Source organism: Elephantulus edwardii, unplaced genomic scaffold, assembly GCF_000299155.1.
Source record: "Elephantulus edwardii isolate Elephantulus edwardi_28Jun2011 unplaced genomic scaffold, EleEdw1.0 scaffold00134, whole genome shotgun sequence".
Lineage (NCBI taxonomy): Eukaryota > Metazoa > Chordata > Mammalia > Macroscelidea > Macroscelididae > Elephantulus > Elephantulus edwardii.
Window position 1 is genome coordinate 8,344,900 of NW_006399884.1, and position 16,148 is coordinate 8,361,047.

The following is a 16,148-nucleotide window of genomic DNA, read 5'->3' on the forward strand; positions in this document are numbered from 1 at the left end:
CCTTGGATGAGATGGACTGATTCAGTGACTGGGGTAAATGAGGGTAGGTGTGATTGAGACAGTAAAATAAGCACAGGATAGAGGTTTCAGGGCTACTGTACATAGTCACTATGCATTGGTACAGAACAACAACATACTGTCCTCAAGGAGGCCTCCCTGAAGGTGTAGTGTGAACCCAGCATCATGGAGTGGGGACAGTGTAGCAATCTGCTCCCATAAAGACAGACAGCCTTGAACTATGCTGGGCTGTTCAAATCTCCACTACAGAGTTGCTCCGAGAAGGAATGGCCTCCGTGGCATTGAGCTGTAAGTATTCTGGGATACAGCATTGCTGTGTTTTCTGTCCTTGTGTTTTTCCCTCTCAGAGGAAAGCTGTCACACTTTTGCTCTATTAGAAAACACGGAACTTGGCCATCTTTGGCAGGTTTCTGTCTTGAAGGTATGGCAGGTCTAAATATTGTTGTTGTTATGTGCTGTCGAGTCACCTGAGACTCACAGTGACCTTATGTACAATAGCCCTAAACTCTGCCCTATCCTGTGCCAATCTCACCATCACCGACGCACCTACCCCCATTACCCCAGTCACTGAATCAATCCGTCTCAGAGGATTTTCCTCTCCTGTGCTGTACCCTCCACCCTCCCAAGCATGACGTCCCTCCTTGTAACATGTCCAAAGTATGTCAGGCGAAGCTTCAGAATCCTTGCCTCCAAGGAGCTGGCCGGCTTCCCTCTCTCCAGGACAGACCTGTTTGTTTTCCTAGCAGTCCATGGTATAGTCAATACTCTTCTCCAACACCACAGCTCAAAGGCATCAATTCTCCTTCTATCACCCCTAGTCATTGTCCAGCTCTCTGATGCAGAGCAAGTGACTGCAAAGACCATGGCATGTATCAGGCACACCTTAATTTCCAGACTGACATCCTTGCACTTCGGCACTTTAGAGAGGTCTCTAACCGCAGACTTTCCCATTGCAATACGTCTTTTAATTTCCTGGCTGTGGGTGCCAAGACTGTTGACTGTGGAGCCAAGCAAACCAAAACTGAACAATCTCAACCTCTTCACCATCCATCATGATGCTGCCAACTGGCCCAATGGTGAGAATCTTTGTTTTCTTGATACTGAGTCTCAACCCATACTGAAGACTGCAGTCTCTGACCTTCCACAGCAAATGCTTCAGGTCCTCCTCAATTTCAGCAAGCAGGGTTGTGTCATCTGCATAACGCAGATTGTTGACGATTCTTCCTCCAATCCTGATGCCACATTTCTCCTGATAGAGGCCAGCCTCCCAGATAACCTGTCCTGCATAAAGATTGAAAAGGTATGGAGAAAGAAGACAGCCCTGGCGTACACCCTTGCCAATTCTGAACCATGCAGTGTTTCCTTGCACTGTTCAGACGACTGCCTCCTGGTCTAAGTATAGGTTTCACATTAGCACAATCAAGTGTTCTGGGATTCCCATTCTTAAGAATTAGCAACAGTTTGTTACGATCCACACAAATGCCTTTGCATAATCAATGAAACAAAAACAGACATTCTTCTGGTACTCCTTGCTTTCAGCCAGGATCCATCTAACATTAGCTACAATATCCCTAGTACCACGGCCCCATCTAAACCCAGCCTGCACTTCTTGTAGTTCTCTGTTGATGTGCTGTTCCAGTAATGTTTGGATAATCTTCAGCAATATCTTACTTGCATGTGATATTAATGATATTGTTCGATAATTTCCACACTCTGTGAGATCACCTTTCTTTGGAATGGGAACAGTTAGTCAGCTGGCCAAGTGGTTGTTCTCCAGATTTCTTGGCACAACTTGGTGAGCACATCTAGGGCATCATCTGTTAGTTAAAATATGTCAATTGGTATACCATCAATTCCTGGGGCCTTATTCTTAGTCAATTCTTTCAAAGCAGTCTGAACTTCTTCCTTCATCACTATAAGCTCTTGCTCATATGTTGTTTCATTAAATTCTTCTATGTCTGCCAATTCCTTTTGGTATTATGACTCTATATACCCTTTCCATCTTCTTTTAATACTTGCAGGATCACTCAATATTCTGCCCAAAGCATCCGTAAGTATTGCAACTCGAGGCTTGAATTTCCTCTTCAGTTCCTTGAGCTCAAGAAATGCTGAGCACGTTTGGCCTCTTTGATTTTCTGACTCCAGCTCTTTGTACATTTCATTATAATACTTTGTCTTGTCAAGCAGCCTTTTGAAATCTCCTGTTCAGCTCCTTAATGTCTTGATTTCTTCCTTCTGCTTTGGCTTCTTTGTGCTCCAGTGCAATACTCAATCTCTTCTGACATCCATTTTGGTCTTTTCTTCCTCCTCCGTCTTTGCAATGAAAAAAGGCTGGGAGGCTGAACGCTGCAGAAGAGCCAGGAAGAGGAGTGGGAACTGGGGAACTTAGCTCCCCCACCATCCAAACAGGTAGCCTGTCCCAGGAGTACACATGCAGAACAAAGTGCCCCCTGGAGTCCTTGGTGCCAGAAAAAGAACACAGCATACCAGATCTACAGGACAGATCACCCTCCCTTGTGAAATATTGTGACCACAGTGTGCTGTAAATGGAAGGGAAGATGTCCACGGCACAAGAAGTTAAAGGGAAAAGACTTTTCTTCAGAACCATTTGAAATAAGATTTCCCTAATATTAGAGCTTTATATTTGGCCTTATAGGCCCCTAAACTCAAGGGACACTGATCACAGCATTTAAGAAAGCGGCAACATTTTGAAGAATTTGGAATCACAGAAACCCACAAAGCTTGAGATATAAGCTATCACATCACAGGGTATAGAGCAGGAGATAGGTGTTGAAGGGAGTAGGTGGAAGTAGAAAGGAATACTGGTGGAGCAGGGAAAGGGATGGGTCAAAAGACTCGTGTCAAGGGCAGGGACAAAACTAGAACTACTGGCTATTTCTACAATTGGGAAAGATCTTTCATCTGCATTATTCTGTAAAATGCTTGTCTGTCAGATACTTTTGTAAATCTGAGCATTCAGATTAAAACAGACTAGGAAGGATTGGCCATCCACTTCCGAAACAGCAGGCCTTTGAAAACCCTATGTACAACAGAAAATACTTAAGACTAGCAGATAGGGTAAACAGATGTGGAACTTTTAAATATGGAAATACTAAAGAGGAGGAACAGTTGTAAGCAGACACTAGTGGTTGGAACATGGTCTAACTGTACTCATTTGCAATTCAGAGAAACAAGTAGCTTTTTGTTTCAATTCTATAATCAATTACATTTTCTAGTCCAATAGCTTCCATGAACTGTTAAATAACTCAAGAATGCTCAAAACATTTTAACTGGAAAGCAGATTACTGAACAAATTGTATGTGTACAGAAAACCCACTGGAAAGGGAATAGAGTAAAACATCCATTAGGGTTACGTCTGAGTGAGAAGAATTTTATTTTCTTTATACTACTGTATACCTGCAAAAAATTTTTGTAACCATGTTTAACATGTTTATCTTCATAGCATTATATCTTTAAAAGAAAGCAAGCCATAAGCAAAACAAAACAAAACAAAAAACAAACAAAAACCCCCTATCATAGAAAGTTATCTTTTAGGAATTAAATTGTGTGTCTCCCAAATATGTGCCCAATATCCCAACTCCTGTACTTGTGAAGGTAACTCCACCTGGGAGTAGGGCTCTCCTCATCATTATCGATGCCTTGGAGTGTGGGTGTGGGTAGATGTAGATGTACAGCAGATGAGGCAGATGACATCAGGCAGATGTCAGATCACATGCAGATCTCCAAAGAACAGAGGGTGAAAAGATAGGGACTTTCTTTACTTCTAAAAATCAGCTACTGACACCAACAACATCAAATTAACACAGTCAAAACAGAGCCACTGTGGCCCTGATCCTCTATATATCTATTCCATGTCTTATCAATTCTAACCAGCTATGATGTCACTGAGACAGGCTTACAAGTGGATCTGTAAAAGATACAATTAGCCTTAAAGATAGTCTCCTTAGGGGTATGGTTGGCGTGATATGTGGTATTTACATTTGATTTTCCTTATCTGAGGGTAGGTCTCCTCAGGGTTATTTACATTTAGATTCTGGTAAAAAGCTAGAGAGCAAGAAAGAAGAGCAGGAACTGAGTGTGTCCTTGACTTGGGGGTCCCTATACTGAGAACTTCCTGGATACAAGGGAAAACAAGTGTGAAAAAAAGACAAGAACCTCCTCCAGCATCAACAGATACAGGAAATCTTCCCCTAGAGGCAGCAGCCTGAATTCAGACTAAGGTTATCTGCTACTGATCCTGAGAACCCTGGCTATGAATCAGAAGTTTGCAGGTCAAATCCATCAATTATTCTGAGGGAGAAAACATGACAGGGCAGTCTGCTTCCTTAAGGATTTCTAGCCTAGGAAACTTCATGAAATGGTTCTCTGTCCTTCAGGGTCACTGTGAGTCTAAACTGACTCGATGGCATGTTCTGGGGCTAGTTTGGTTGTTTTAGGTTATAGTTCAAAAGAAATAAAACTGGTATGTATTAATCTATCCACCCATCTTCTGAACTCTTATTTCAAGTACTGTCTAATCTCTATTCATATAGCCTGCAGGTGACAGCTTAATTTTCTGTTTTCCAATCTTTCTGCCTATTGCCCGCCTCCTCCCCATTTTGCCATGTTAGGGTCTCAAACACAAAAGTTAAAAGAAGTAATAAATTCTCCAACTTCAACACATAAGACAGCTTAAATGCTCCACTTTCCATCTAAACTAGAAGCATGAGTTTTAAGACCTAATAACCAGACATTCATTTTAATTCTTCAACAATCTAGAAGTGCACACATTATGCTAAATCTCTGATTAGAACCAGGTGCTGAGGTTACCACTATGGTAAATTTGTTCCCATTGTATTATTTGTAAAGTTTTGCTAAATTACATTGCTAAAGACCAAAGTGGGCCTGAGTCAAGTCACGGTATTTTCAATTGCCAACTATATACCTGGATGTTGAACAATGAATAAGGATGACAGAAGAGATGCCTCTGAGCTGTAGTACTGGAGAAGAATACCCCGATTATCCCATGGACTCAAAAGAAAAAACAAGTCTGTCTTGGAGAAAGCACAACTTGGCTGCCCCTTATAAACAAGGATGATAAAACTTGGTTCTCACATATTTTGGGCATGTTGTTAAGGAAGAACCAGGCCTTGGAAAAACATACCATGATGGGAAAGGCTGAGAGTGTGAGAGAGAGAAGACGGTTCCTGTGGTATTAAAGGATTATTCTTAAATGGCTTCCCTAGCCACTGAATGACTTTGCCAGGTGGATGCCTGCGAATATGCAAACAGAGCATTCTGACCAAGTTTGTTGAAGGGCCTGGGGGAGAGGGATGGGAAGAGCCATAATTGGCAGGACTGAGAGCTTTTTAATACTGGCCTAAAGACTGAGATACCTGCAAACAAGTTTCAGAAGCTTTCCTAAGAAAATCTTACTGCCAATCTAAATATGGTTCTGTGTGGTCTATGAGCTCTCACATTGAATTGTGGACCCAGTAAAGCATTAAGATTAGTGTCAGAATGAGTAAAAAGAGAAGCAGGAGTTTGGGGATGTGTCTGACCTCCTAAGAATTGGTTGTTTTGCTGATGCTGTTGACAGGAACAATACCCTTTTATGAAACTGGTATAGGTCTGATATGGCTGTCTCCACATAGCCTTTGCTCTTTTTACAATTCTCAAAAACAGGAATTAATGGCAAAGATGGGTTATAATGTATGTGAGATGTTGAAGAGGCACAGTACAGGGCAAGGTTCAGTTCTGTTTTTCATAGGGTCACGGTAAGTTGTCGGCAACTTGATGGGACTTAACAACAATATATACAAAAGGCAAGCTAAGGTAAAGATAGATCTTAACACTCTTTTAGAAATACTGTGGTACAATCAGAAAAATTTGAGTTAAATCCTGACTCAAGTAGCAGTTTAACAGCCACTGGACCTAAACGAAGGAACCCCGACAGTGGTGTATATCATACAGGAGGCTGTTAATAGGAGTCCAAATCCATTAGCCACTCACTCTGCAGAAGCAAGATGCGCAGTCTCTTCTCATAAAGATTTAAGCCTCTGAGATCTGATAGAGGGTGGTTACTTACGAGTTGGAACCAACTTAACTTAGTTAACTACCACAAATTTCCATGTTTCCCATATGTAGAATGGAGATGGCAGGTAGTTATTTATGCCACAGGATTATTATGAGGAGTAAGTAAGGCATATAACTTCAATAACAGCAGCAATATCTATGCTTCAAGTTTCTAGACATAATATTCTAGTCCACAATGAAATAAAGTAATAGAAAACTATCTAAATGTATTGATGAACTTGGATATTGTCATGTGTAAACTGACTGAAATGAAAAAACTTTCCCCCCAACCTTGGAACTCCTAAATAGATTTCAACTAAAATTTGTTCTTAGTGATTATCCACTTCAATGCACAGAAATCTATAGGACAACACACAAAATAAGATGAGTCAGTTTACTTTTGTACCTGGCATATCTGCTTGATCAATTTGAGCCATTGTTATTAAATGTCTGTTGATCAGCTCCTTAAAAAAAAAAAGGAAACAAGAATACTTAGATCTAAACATAGCTTCTGGAATCTAGCATTCCTAACTAAATTACATAAATATGAATATTTCTGGTATGCACAATCTTTACTGCTGAAATCGTGCAATGGGATTTCTAAACATGGTAAAATATTTTTACTCTAATCTTAGCTAAATCTGACCTTAATTAAGGATGTGGTTCAGTAGCTATGTTATAATTCAAAGCACAGGATTAATTCTTTTTGTGGTTAAAACTCAACAGCTGTTAACAAACTGATCACATATTCATCCTATAAACCTTACACTGGTAGCACTTATTTCTTGAAATAAAACAATTTCCAGGTATAGACTTAAATTTCAGCTAATCTCTTTTAAAATGCTAACTTTTTGAACTACTTTTTCTTATCTTATGCATACTAGCAAAAAGTTGTCTAACTGCTAGAAAAAACAATTTCTTTATATACTTCAAGAAGTCCTTTTGATCCAAAAGGTAGGAAGTGCAGAAAGGTAGCTCATTTAAATAGGCAGTTGATGTTTTATATCCGAACGTATAACTCCTCTTTTCTTTAGAACCAGGTATCCATACACAGATACACCAACTAGAAGTCATAAATTCTCTCTTCAGTCCAGCAACTTGAAGAGAGTCTGCTGCGTCTTCAGTTCTGTCTCTACCCACAGCGCATAGGAAGGGTTTCTAGGTGAGTTCTGAAAGCATACCTGTCGGAGTTCATCAGCCATGAAGAAAGAAGGTGCATTTGCTTTTGGTTGCATATAAGCAACATGAGGTGCAGTTGGAGGATAAATGTGATAGTTTGGAAATACCTAAAAAAAGGCGGAGGAGGGGGGGAGATGCAATGACCAAGGCTTTTTCAACTGATAAGTGTTACCACTGTTTTGATAAAATTTTAATCTTTAAATGAGAATAGCTATGACCAATATACTTTCTGAATGAATTCTTTTTAAAAACAAATCATCTCATATTTTAATAGTCAATTTAAAAAATCTGAGAAAGAAAACATTTCTTCAGAAAGGGCAAAAATTTAAGTTCCAACCAGAAAGAAAAAGTGACTCTTTGGAAGCAAAGTTCTGCAGTTTATGGGAAATCATATAAAGCAATTTGGGAGAGGAAGAACAGTAGTTACGGAAGGTGAAGGAGAAAAGCGCTGCCCTGGCTGCCCACAGAAGTCCCTCAGAATGGGCTTTTTGTGGCCAATAGAAACAAAATGCCATTTATGTATTTGCTGCAAACGCCTCAAAATGTGTAAGGACTCACTTAATGGTAAGGTCAGCAGGTAAGCCAACAGAAAGCAAGATGGCCCATCTGCCTTTCAAGCAAATGACCACAGCATTACTCAATTGGCCTCCAGTTTGTTATCTTTCATTCTTCTACTTATACAAGTCCCTTCTCTGCTCCCTTTTCCTCTGCCTCATTTGTCCTTCACTGGCCTCATATCTCATTTTTTAAAAATAAATTTAACAGAACTCTGTTGAGTTCTTATTATTCAAGACTATTCATCTGTTCTGGCAGTCAACAAGAAGTGGTTCTGCTATATTTGTAAGGTTTCTTCTGATCTATTTCTGCAGGGTAACAGGACCAAGCACGTGATGGCACAGTGTGACTTCACTACCTCAGGGTTACTCTGTGCCTAAGTCAGACTGTCCAAAGGTACAAATATTATAAACTTGGGCCATATCTAATCTCCACATTGTCACAGTAGTGGTGAATTTATGTACTACTGAAACCCACTCTCAGCTGACCCTCCAATGGGTGTTTAGAGGCTATAAATCACATGGGAGGAGAATACCATCCATACTCTCCAACCTCTCACTAAAGAGAAAAACTATCTCTGTGTATAAACAAAGGTCACAGAACACCCAGCCCAGTACAGTAGTACTTACGTGACCAAATAAGCAAAATACATCCCAAAAGACTAATCGAGAGCCAGAACATAACCTAATTTCTGGAAGAGTTAGTTGTAATGCAGAAGTAAATGACCTAGAAGAGCTAGGCAGAGACTGATCATCTCATCAAAGTTAAGAAATTAGGGCTTTTTCCTATCAAAGAGGGACTGTGGTCGGAGTATTCCACTCTGCTTAATGCCCACATACCATTCCAGTCACAGGTGCTGGAGCTGCATCCGTATAGAAGTAAGTCGTCCCACCTACAGTTTCCTTTTGGATCACCTGACCAGAAGATGGAGTCTGAGAAACAGGATTATTAACAGGTGTGGAGGCACTAGAAGGCACCATGTAACTGGCTGGGTTTGGAGTGTGACTCCTCCTTCTGGGAGCAGGCGAAGTGTGTGGAGTGATCTTGGGGGAATGCAGAGGAGAAGATCCAGCAGACAACGACATACCTGAAGAAGATACAAAAACATTTCTTAGTGGTGCCACCAGACCTGTTAGAGAAAAACAAAATCTGGAAAATAAAAACATTCATTTGGAAGAAATACCATCTTTAGCAGATTTTATGTACAAAGAACAAAGATACACTTTCATTTCCTTTTGTGCTAGAAAGAGCTATCAGAAGGGTAAATGGGAAGGAGTTTCTTTTTCAAATATAACCATTTCTAAATAAATTATCAAGCACGTCACTTTTTCATATCAAGGCTTACATCAGACTTTTAACAATTAAGAGTCAACAATATTTTAACAAGCTAATTTAAAGGAAAAGTGGGAAAACATTTTTAAAAGCACTGAGCCTTTTGAAAGTAATTACTTAAAAGCATGTCTATTAACCTCATTCCCGAAAGACTACAATATTTTTTAAAAATTTATTTTATTTCATCATTTTTTTGTGTCGAAAGACTACAATATTAAAAATTCAAATCATCTAATGAAGATTTTATTTTTCAACGAAATACAAGTGACAAGATTATTTCAACAAAGCCAAAGAGTTTTAAAAAACCCCAAGAAACTGCTTCATAGCTTAAGCATTCTATTTTTACAACCCACCAAAATACTCTTTGGATGACTTGACTTCTAAAGAGGTATACATTGAAACAATTGTAATTTCCTCATATGTATACTTTTAAAGTATGTCCTCAAGTACAAGGAATATGAAAACAAAGCAGGCAGAGTCGCTGTTACATACTGGGAATAAAGGGAAAAGGCAGTGTCTCAACACTTTGGGACATTTCAGTCAGTTGAGGAGACAAGACCAAATTTCAAGTAAAATAGCCACGGTGACTGAAAACTGATCAAATACAAATTAACACATTGTAAAAGAGAAGCATGAATGCAAACAGAATTCAAACTGAGCAGAGCAGGAAAAGGATTATCTACAGCCCTTATGCTTCGGAGGTGGGGGGAATCAGCTCCTACAGGAATAATTATTGGCTACTGGGAAAATTAGTAAGTGCTTTCATCTTTAAAGTTTTAAGATACCTCGCAACCCAACATGTTACTAAAATTCACCTGGTAACAGGAAAATTCTTAACAGGGATGTGCTTACATTATCTAGTAATTCAGAAAACACTAGCAGTGTGTTTTCCTAAAATATAGGGGAGCTAAAGAAATACAAGCTGAGAACTGAAGTTAACTCTTCCCATGAAAGGCATGGACCAGCAGAATGTGTGGGGAAACCTGGATAAGCACAGAGAGTAAAGAAAAGCAACTCAGCTCAAATCATTTAAATTCCACTGCATAAAATTTTAGAGTGCTGTAACACTAAGTAAAAGAAAGATTAAAGTAAAAGTATTAAGAGATTTTGTATTACTATTATGACCTCCGACTTCTTTAACACCTTGAGATTTAGTGAGGTGGTAAAAATCTAGGGCTACCACTTAATAAAAAACAAAGTAGATAACATCTAACCACTACCTCATAGCATATATAAAAGCTACCTTTAAATGCATCAAAGATTGGAAACTGGAAGATCTAAAATTATAAAACTTTAATTGTAAAGTTATAAAAAAACAAGAAAACATAGTTAACTTGGTGATGTTGGATTGTTAATAGTTTCTTAGCTGTAATACTGCAAACATAAACAATCAAAGAATCAGTTAATTTGAATTTATCAAAATTACCCTCCCCCCCCATTTTGTTTCTGCTCTGTGCTGAATCAGAAATGACTCATAGCTGACCCTCCAGCAGCTTTTCAGAGGCAGCACTGTATAGGAGAAGACTTCCCGGCTATCTTTCTCCCACGAAGCAGCTGGTGGACTGGAACCCTGTACCTTTTAGCTGGCAGTACAGCTCCTTAACATCAGTCTACCAGAGCTCCCTCATCATCAGTCATCCCAAAACAGCCAAGTTTGCTGCCATCAAGTTGATGGCAACTCTCCATTGAGTTTTGCCCTGCAGCATAAGAGTACTTTTCCTCAGTAATTAGGGAAAGTCAAAACTAGGCCAAAATTAAACACCATTTCTCACACATGAAGAGGACAAGAGTGTTACATGTTGGACCAACTGGAAGAGTTGGAGGCTCAGGTCCCCTGGCTGCTACGAAGTATAAAGACAAGGGAGGTGACATGCATCTGATACACCCTGAGATACCCAATACAGTGATCACAAGTCAGAGCCAACAGTGGTGTGGGTTTGTTTTCTTCTTTTTTGTAAGCTGGCTACAAACAAAAGTAAATAATTACTAAGTTGTGAAGATGTGAAAAAATCAGTGTCTGTATGCACACTTCTGTGGGAATGTGAGGTCCTGCAGTCACTGTGGAGAGCAGTTTGAACAGTTCCTCAAAAAGCCAAACACTTAGTCATATGAGCCTGCAGTATCACTGCTCAGGACTGAAAACACTCATCGAAGCCCTTGGTCACAAATATTTTATGCCTTATGCATAAACACTAAAAGGTAGAAACAATCTAAATTTAGGTATCAACCATATGGACAAACATACTCTGGACATGTTGTGAGAGGTATCAGTCCTTGGAAAAAGGCATCTAGACTGGGAAAGTACAGGGTCAGTGAAGAGAGTTGGCCTTGAAGTAGTTAAAACTACAGTGACTGAAACAAGGAACTTGGGCGTGGATCATGAGGATGGCACAGGACAGAGCAGGGCTTCAATCTTCTGTTCACAGAGTCGCTAGAGTTATCACTGACCCAAAGGCACCTAATATCTACTAAGCAACTCTCTTATTGTCATGATAATGGTCAACAATTCAAACAACGATAAGCAACAAAACAGAAGGAGAAAAATCAAAGTTATAACCACTATAAAAGCAGAAATTGTTACCTTGTTTACCTTTGTGTTGCAAAAGACTTGAAAAAAAATGCTACAAGAATGAATTCTAAGGTGCTACATGAATGAATGCAAAAAAAGCTTTCTGATGAAAAATTACTTTTATTCCCCCAAAAGAAATAAAAGTGTTTTCTCAGAAAAGCATCTGAGACTCCAAAGCAGAAGCCATCCTAAGAAAGCATTTGTTGTTGCTGAGTAGGGTGGAATCGGCATTAACCCATAGCTGACCATCCAGTGGGTATTCAGAGGCAGTTTAATCACAAGAGAGGAGAATGCCCATCCTTCCTTGGAGCAGATGGTGGATTAGAACTGCCTGCCTTCAGGACTGCAGCACAGCATCTTGAAACTATTTTTAAAATTAAAAGATGAAAATGTTTATTACACCCACTTGTATACATACACTATACTAAAGGTCCTAACAAAACCAACAAGGAGTTAAAGAGAATTGGAAAGAAGGAAATAAAACTATCACTATTTGTAAAGAATGTTAATTATTAAAGAATCTAAAATATCAGAAAAAACAGTTTATCAAGTTGTCCAGCATATAAACATCAACAGTTTATCTAATGAAAAATAACTAGAATATTTTTACTTTTTTATCAATTGAAACACCAACAAATACTATTTTTACAAAATATGTGTAAGACCCAAACACAGGAAACTTAAAAATATGGCAGAAAAAACAAATCAGGTTAAAAAGGGGGAAGGGTAACCCATGTTAACTGATAAGAAAACTCTATTTTAATGATGATAATTTTCTTCAAATTTATCTAAAACCTCTATAAACAACTATTTCCTTTGTTGAAAGATCAGAACAGGTTGGTGTTCAATCAAGGATCCCAAAGAAGCCAAACTGATCAAAAGGAGACAAATGAAGAACAAAATTTCCAATTTTCATGGACTTGACATTCTAGAGCCATGGAGTCTGATAAACCCATGAAACTTGCCCTTGGATAACCCTCAAACCTTAAATTAAAATGATCCTTTGAAGTGGTCTTCAGACCAAACAACAATTTACCTTAATTAATAAAGAATATGTGCCTTGAACACTGTGTTATTTTATGACCAATATATACAGGATCAAAGTGATTACAGCAATGTGAGACGTCAGCTGGTGGCACACTTAGGAGGCAGTGTGCTTGTTAAAACGTAAGAAAGGGGGATGAGCATGGATGAGCAAGTCCAAGAGTGTACTCCAAGGCATTAAACTGGACACATAGAAAAGGCTAAATTGGTGTATGTTTTCTATATACATTGACAATAAAAGAAAACTTTAAAAATCTCTAAACATTCACTCAACTCCCTGAAGTTATCACATAGTTTTTACATAGCCACACATCTATAAGATGTTCCTCCTCATTAGCATTAAATTCTCTAAACTTCATCTGTCTGTGAAATTCTCCTTTGTTCTACTGAAATAGCTTTTTACACCATAAAAATTTTAGACTTTCATAACACTCATACATAAAAATTACTCCTATTCTTTTTTTCTTATTCTTTATTCTATTCTGTTTAAAGGGAAAATCTAGCAGTCAGTAGAGAGCTTCTCTGCTGGTTTGAATCCACCAGCAGTTTCTCAGGAGAAAACTGGGCACTTAACTCCCGTGTGATTTATAGCCTCTGAAAACCCACTGGAAAATCAGCTATGAGTTGATTTCACATTGACAGTAAAGCATTTGCAATCTGTTGTTACTCTCTTTAACTAAGTACTGTACCTACATCCTTTCTGTATTTCTAGCTACACAGATGATGACACAATGATGCACAAAATAAATTTGCTGAAACTAATACAGAAGTAGAGATTACTTCTTCTGAGAAGGAGCAACCAGGCTGTGAGTCATGGAAATACTTACGACCACAAAAATGCGAAGAATGGCAAATACTGTAATTTGAAGCACCAATTTATGTGATGAAGTTAGAAAAGCTGTTAAAAAATACACATTTAGAGACCGCCTGTAAACAACAATAACAAAATAATATTACTAATAAAAAAGTACACTGCAAAATGGCCTAAAATGAAAGCTACTGCTTTTTCACAAGTAAATGTGAAACTACCCACAAGTCACTGAGAAAACCAGAGAAATTCAAAAGCTCTGTGGTGAGAGACAATCTTCTGACAGAATAAAGCCAGGTGAGTCCTTGTCTGATTTTCACTCAGTGTTGGCAGGGGAGCCCTAGATTACACCAACATCTTCAACACAGCCCCACAACAGTAAATAAATGAAGACAATGGTTTAGATTAGAAATTAGCAATTTATCTCATACTCTTTAATTAAAAAAAACCAACAAAACACAGCACTACTAAAAATAAAATTCTTATACTATTCATTTTTTAATCAAATTCTCTAAGTCACCCCTTAAACAATGAATGCAAGATTATAATCCCCAAAATAGTTACTTAGTATGTTTTTACCCCTAAATGCTAATATGGAACCAACCAACATATTCTGTACTAGGTAAAAGAAATTGATCTCATTTTTGCTACAATTTCTACTTCTGAGATAAAGTCCTCTTCCTAGTTCCAATCTGATCAATTACTAGTGGAAAGGTGAACTGGCAAAATCCAGGACATTCCAGGAATACTACAAAAAACGAACTGACCTAAGATTACACCTGCTAAGTAAGAAAAGGGTGCCAACAGAATACTGCCCAACCAAGATTTCATGTGTTCTGAATCCACCAATCTCTGTACATCAGCCCACCTGCACCCAACCAAGAATAAACTAGCTCACTGCTTTACATGTAAGCCTTGTATGGTTGATATGAGTACTGGCTGTCCAACTTTAGACTCACTTTCTCCCTGAAGCTTTTACTCAGAATCAATAAATTCTCCTTGACAATGCTGTGCTGAAGGATGGGCATAAGAAGTTAATTCCAAAGCAACTCCACACCCCTTCTCACTGGCTATGGTAATTCAAAGGCAAACTTCATTTCTTAGACAAGTTTTATTACTGGCTCCCCTTATAAGAGGAAAAAGAAAACTAGACTTTAAAGGAAGTTACTGTCATCAGAGTAATAACATATGAGGCTATAAATTACATGGGAGATTTCCCATTTTTCTCCTACAGAACAGCTAGTAGATTCAAACCTGCCACTTTTGGGTCAGCAACACAACTCCTTAACTACTAGACCATCAGAGATTACGAATATATATTAGTAATTTATATTCATCAATATGAAATATACAGCAAAGACAAGTAAGATATAGTACGTCTAAGGAGCTGTATCACATGTTTTATGATCTTCTATCTCTGCCTAGAACATGAGCTACCTAAATAGCCACACCAACTAAATATGTGTATCTTGAAATTTCAGGTACTAACTTTAAATAGATTTAATAATCTTATCAGCTGTAGTCATAGTCTAGCTTTTAGCAAGGCAAAGTAATACAGGCCCTTCAAAAACTAAATGCATTTAAGTATTTTCAGGATATAAGTTTCAGGAATAAATCCTGTCCCAAAGCAGCAACTGCAGAGCACACTTGACTGTGATCATGTAGGCCACGTCTGGGTGAGCTGTCATCCAAGAGCAGCTTTCAGTTGTGGTCACTTCAAAAACATTAACACTCTTCATTCCAGAAGCTTCATTCTGCAAAGTAACCTACAGAAATGATCTTAAACCCAGAGAGATACTTGTGACTAAGATAAAAGAGGATAACTGTTTCTTTTTCAAAAGCCAGCTATAATTCAACTCGGTAAAATTGACAACCTGGCAACTACAATGGTCAATGGCCTACAATTTGCCAAAGCAGTATGAATAGCTTACCAAACATCACATTATAAGCAATGCTCTGTGAGGTGCAAAGAATCTTTTTCCCTAGAATTAAGGTAACTGGGCTGTAGTGCTGGCATAGAATATTGGATATGTCATGGACTATCAAAAGAATAAGCCAATCTGTTTTGGAAAAGTGAAAGCAATGCTCCTTAGAAGTAAGGATGGAAAGCCTTAGTCTCACATACTTTTAGGCGTGATGTCAGGATGGATCAGTCTGTGGAGAAAGACAGGATACTTGGGGAAAAAAAAAGCAGAGAGTCAGTGAAAAAGAAGTAACCCCTCAAGAAGATGGGTTAAAATGGTTGCTACAAAAATAGGCACAAGTACAGTAGCAAATGTGAAGTGGGCACAGGACCTGGCAGTGTTTCATCCTGTGTGCAGAGGGTCACTGTGAAATGGAACTAACCTGATGGCACCTGACAACAACAGCCATTTGTAGAGCTAAACCAGCCCAAAGAATTTAAGGATGTGCCCTTTCAGATGACTGCAATGCCTGCTTTAGAACCATCAATCTTTTTTGCTAGTTGTCAAGCACATAAACATTTCACCACCCAAGAGTTTCTTTAAAAATAGTTAGCACAGGAATCCAGAATTAAGGTTGCATAGAGAAGTGTACTCGGGGTGGGGG

General features: G+C 38.6%; 1 protein-coding gene across 1 annotated transcript in view; it reads right to left on the reverse strand.

Moving 5' to 3' along the window:
* Nucleotides 1–16,148, reverse strand: part of PAN3 (PAN3 poly(A) specific ribonuclease subunit homolog (S. cerevisiae)) — a 155,601-nt gene that overhangs the window by 30,025 nt on the left and 109,428 nt on the right. Inside the window, exons 7-9 of the mRNA XM_006894072.1 lie at nt 8,667–8,914; nt 7,275–7,379; nt 6,500–6,557 (exon numbers count right to left, since the gene is read on the reverse strand). Coding sequence (XP_006894134.1) covers nt 6,500–6,557; nt 7,275–7,379; nt 8,667–8,914 — 411 coding nt within the window. The remainder of the gene's footprint in view (nt 1–6,499; nt 6,558–7,274; nt 7,380–8,666; nt 8,915–16,148) is intronic.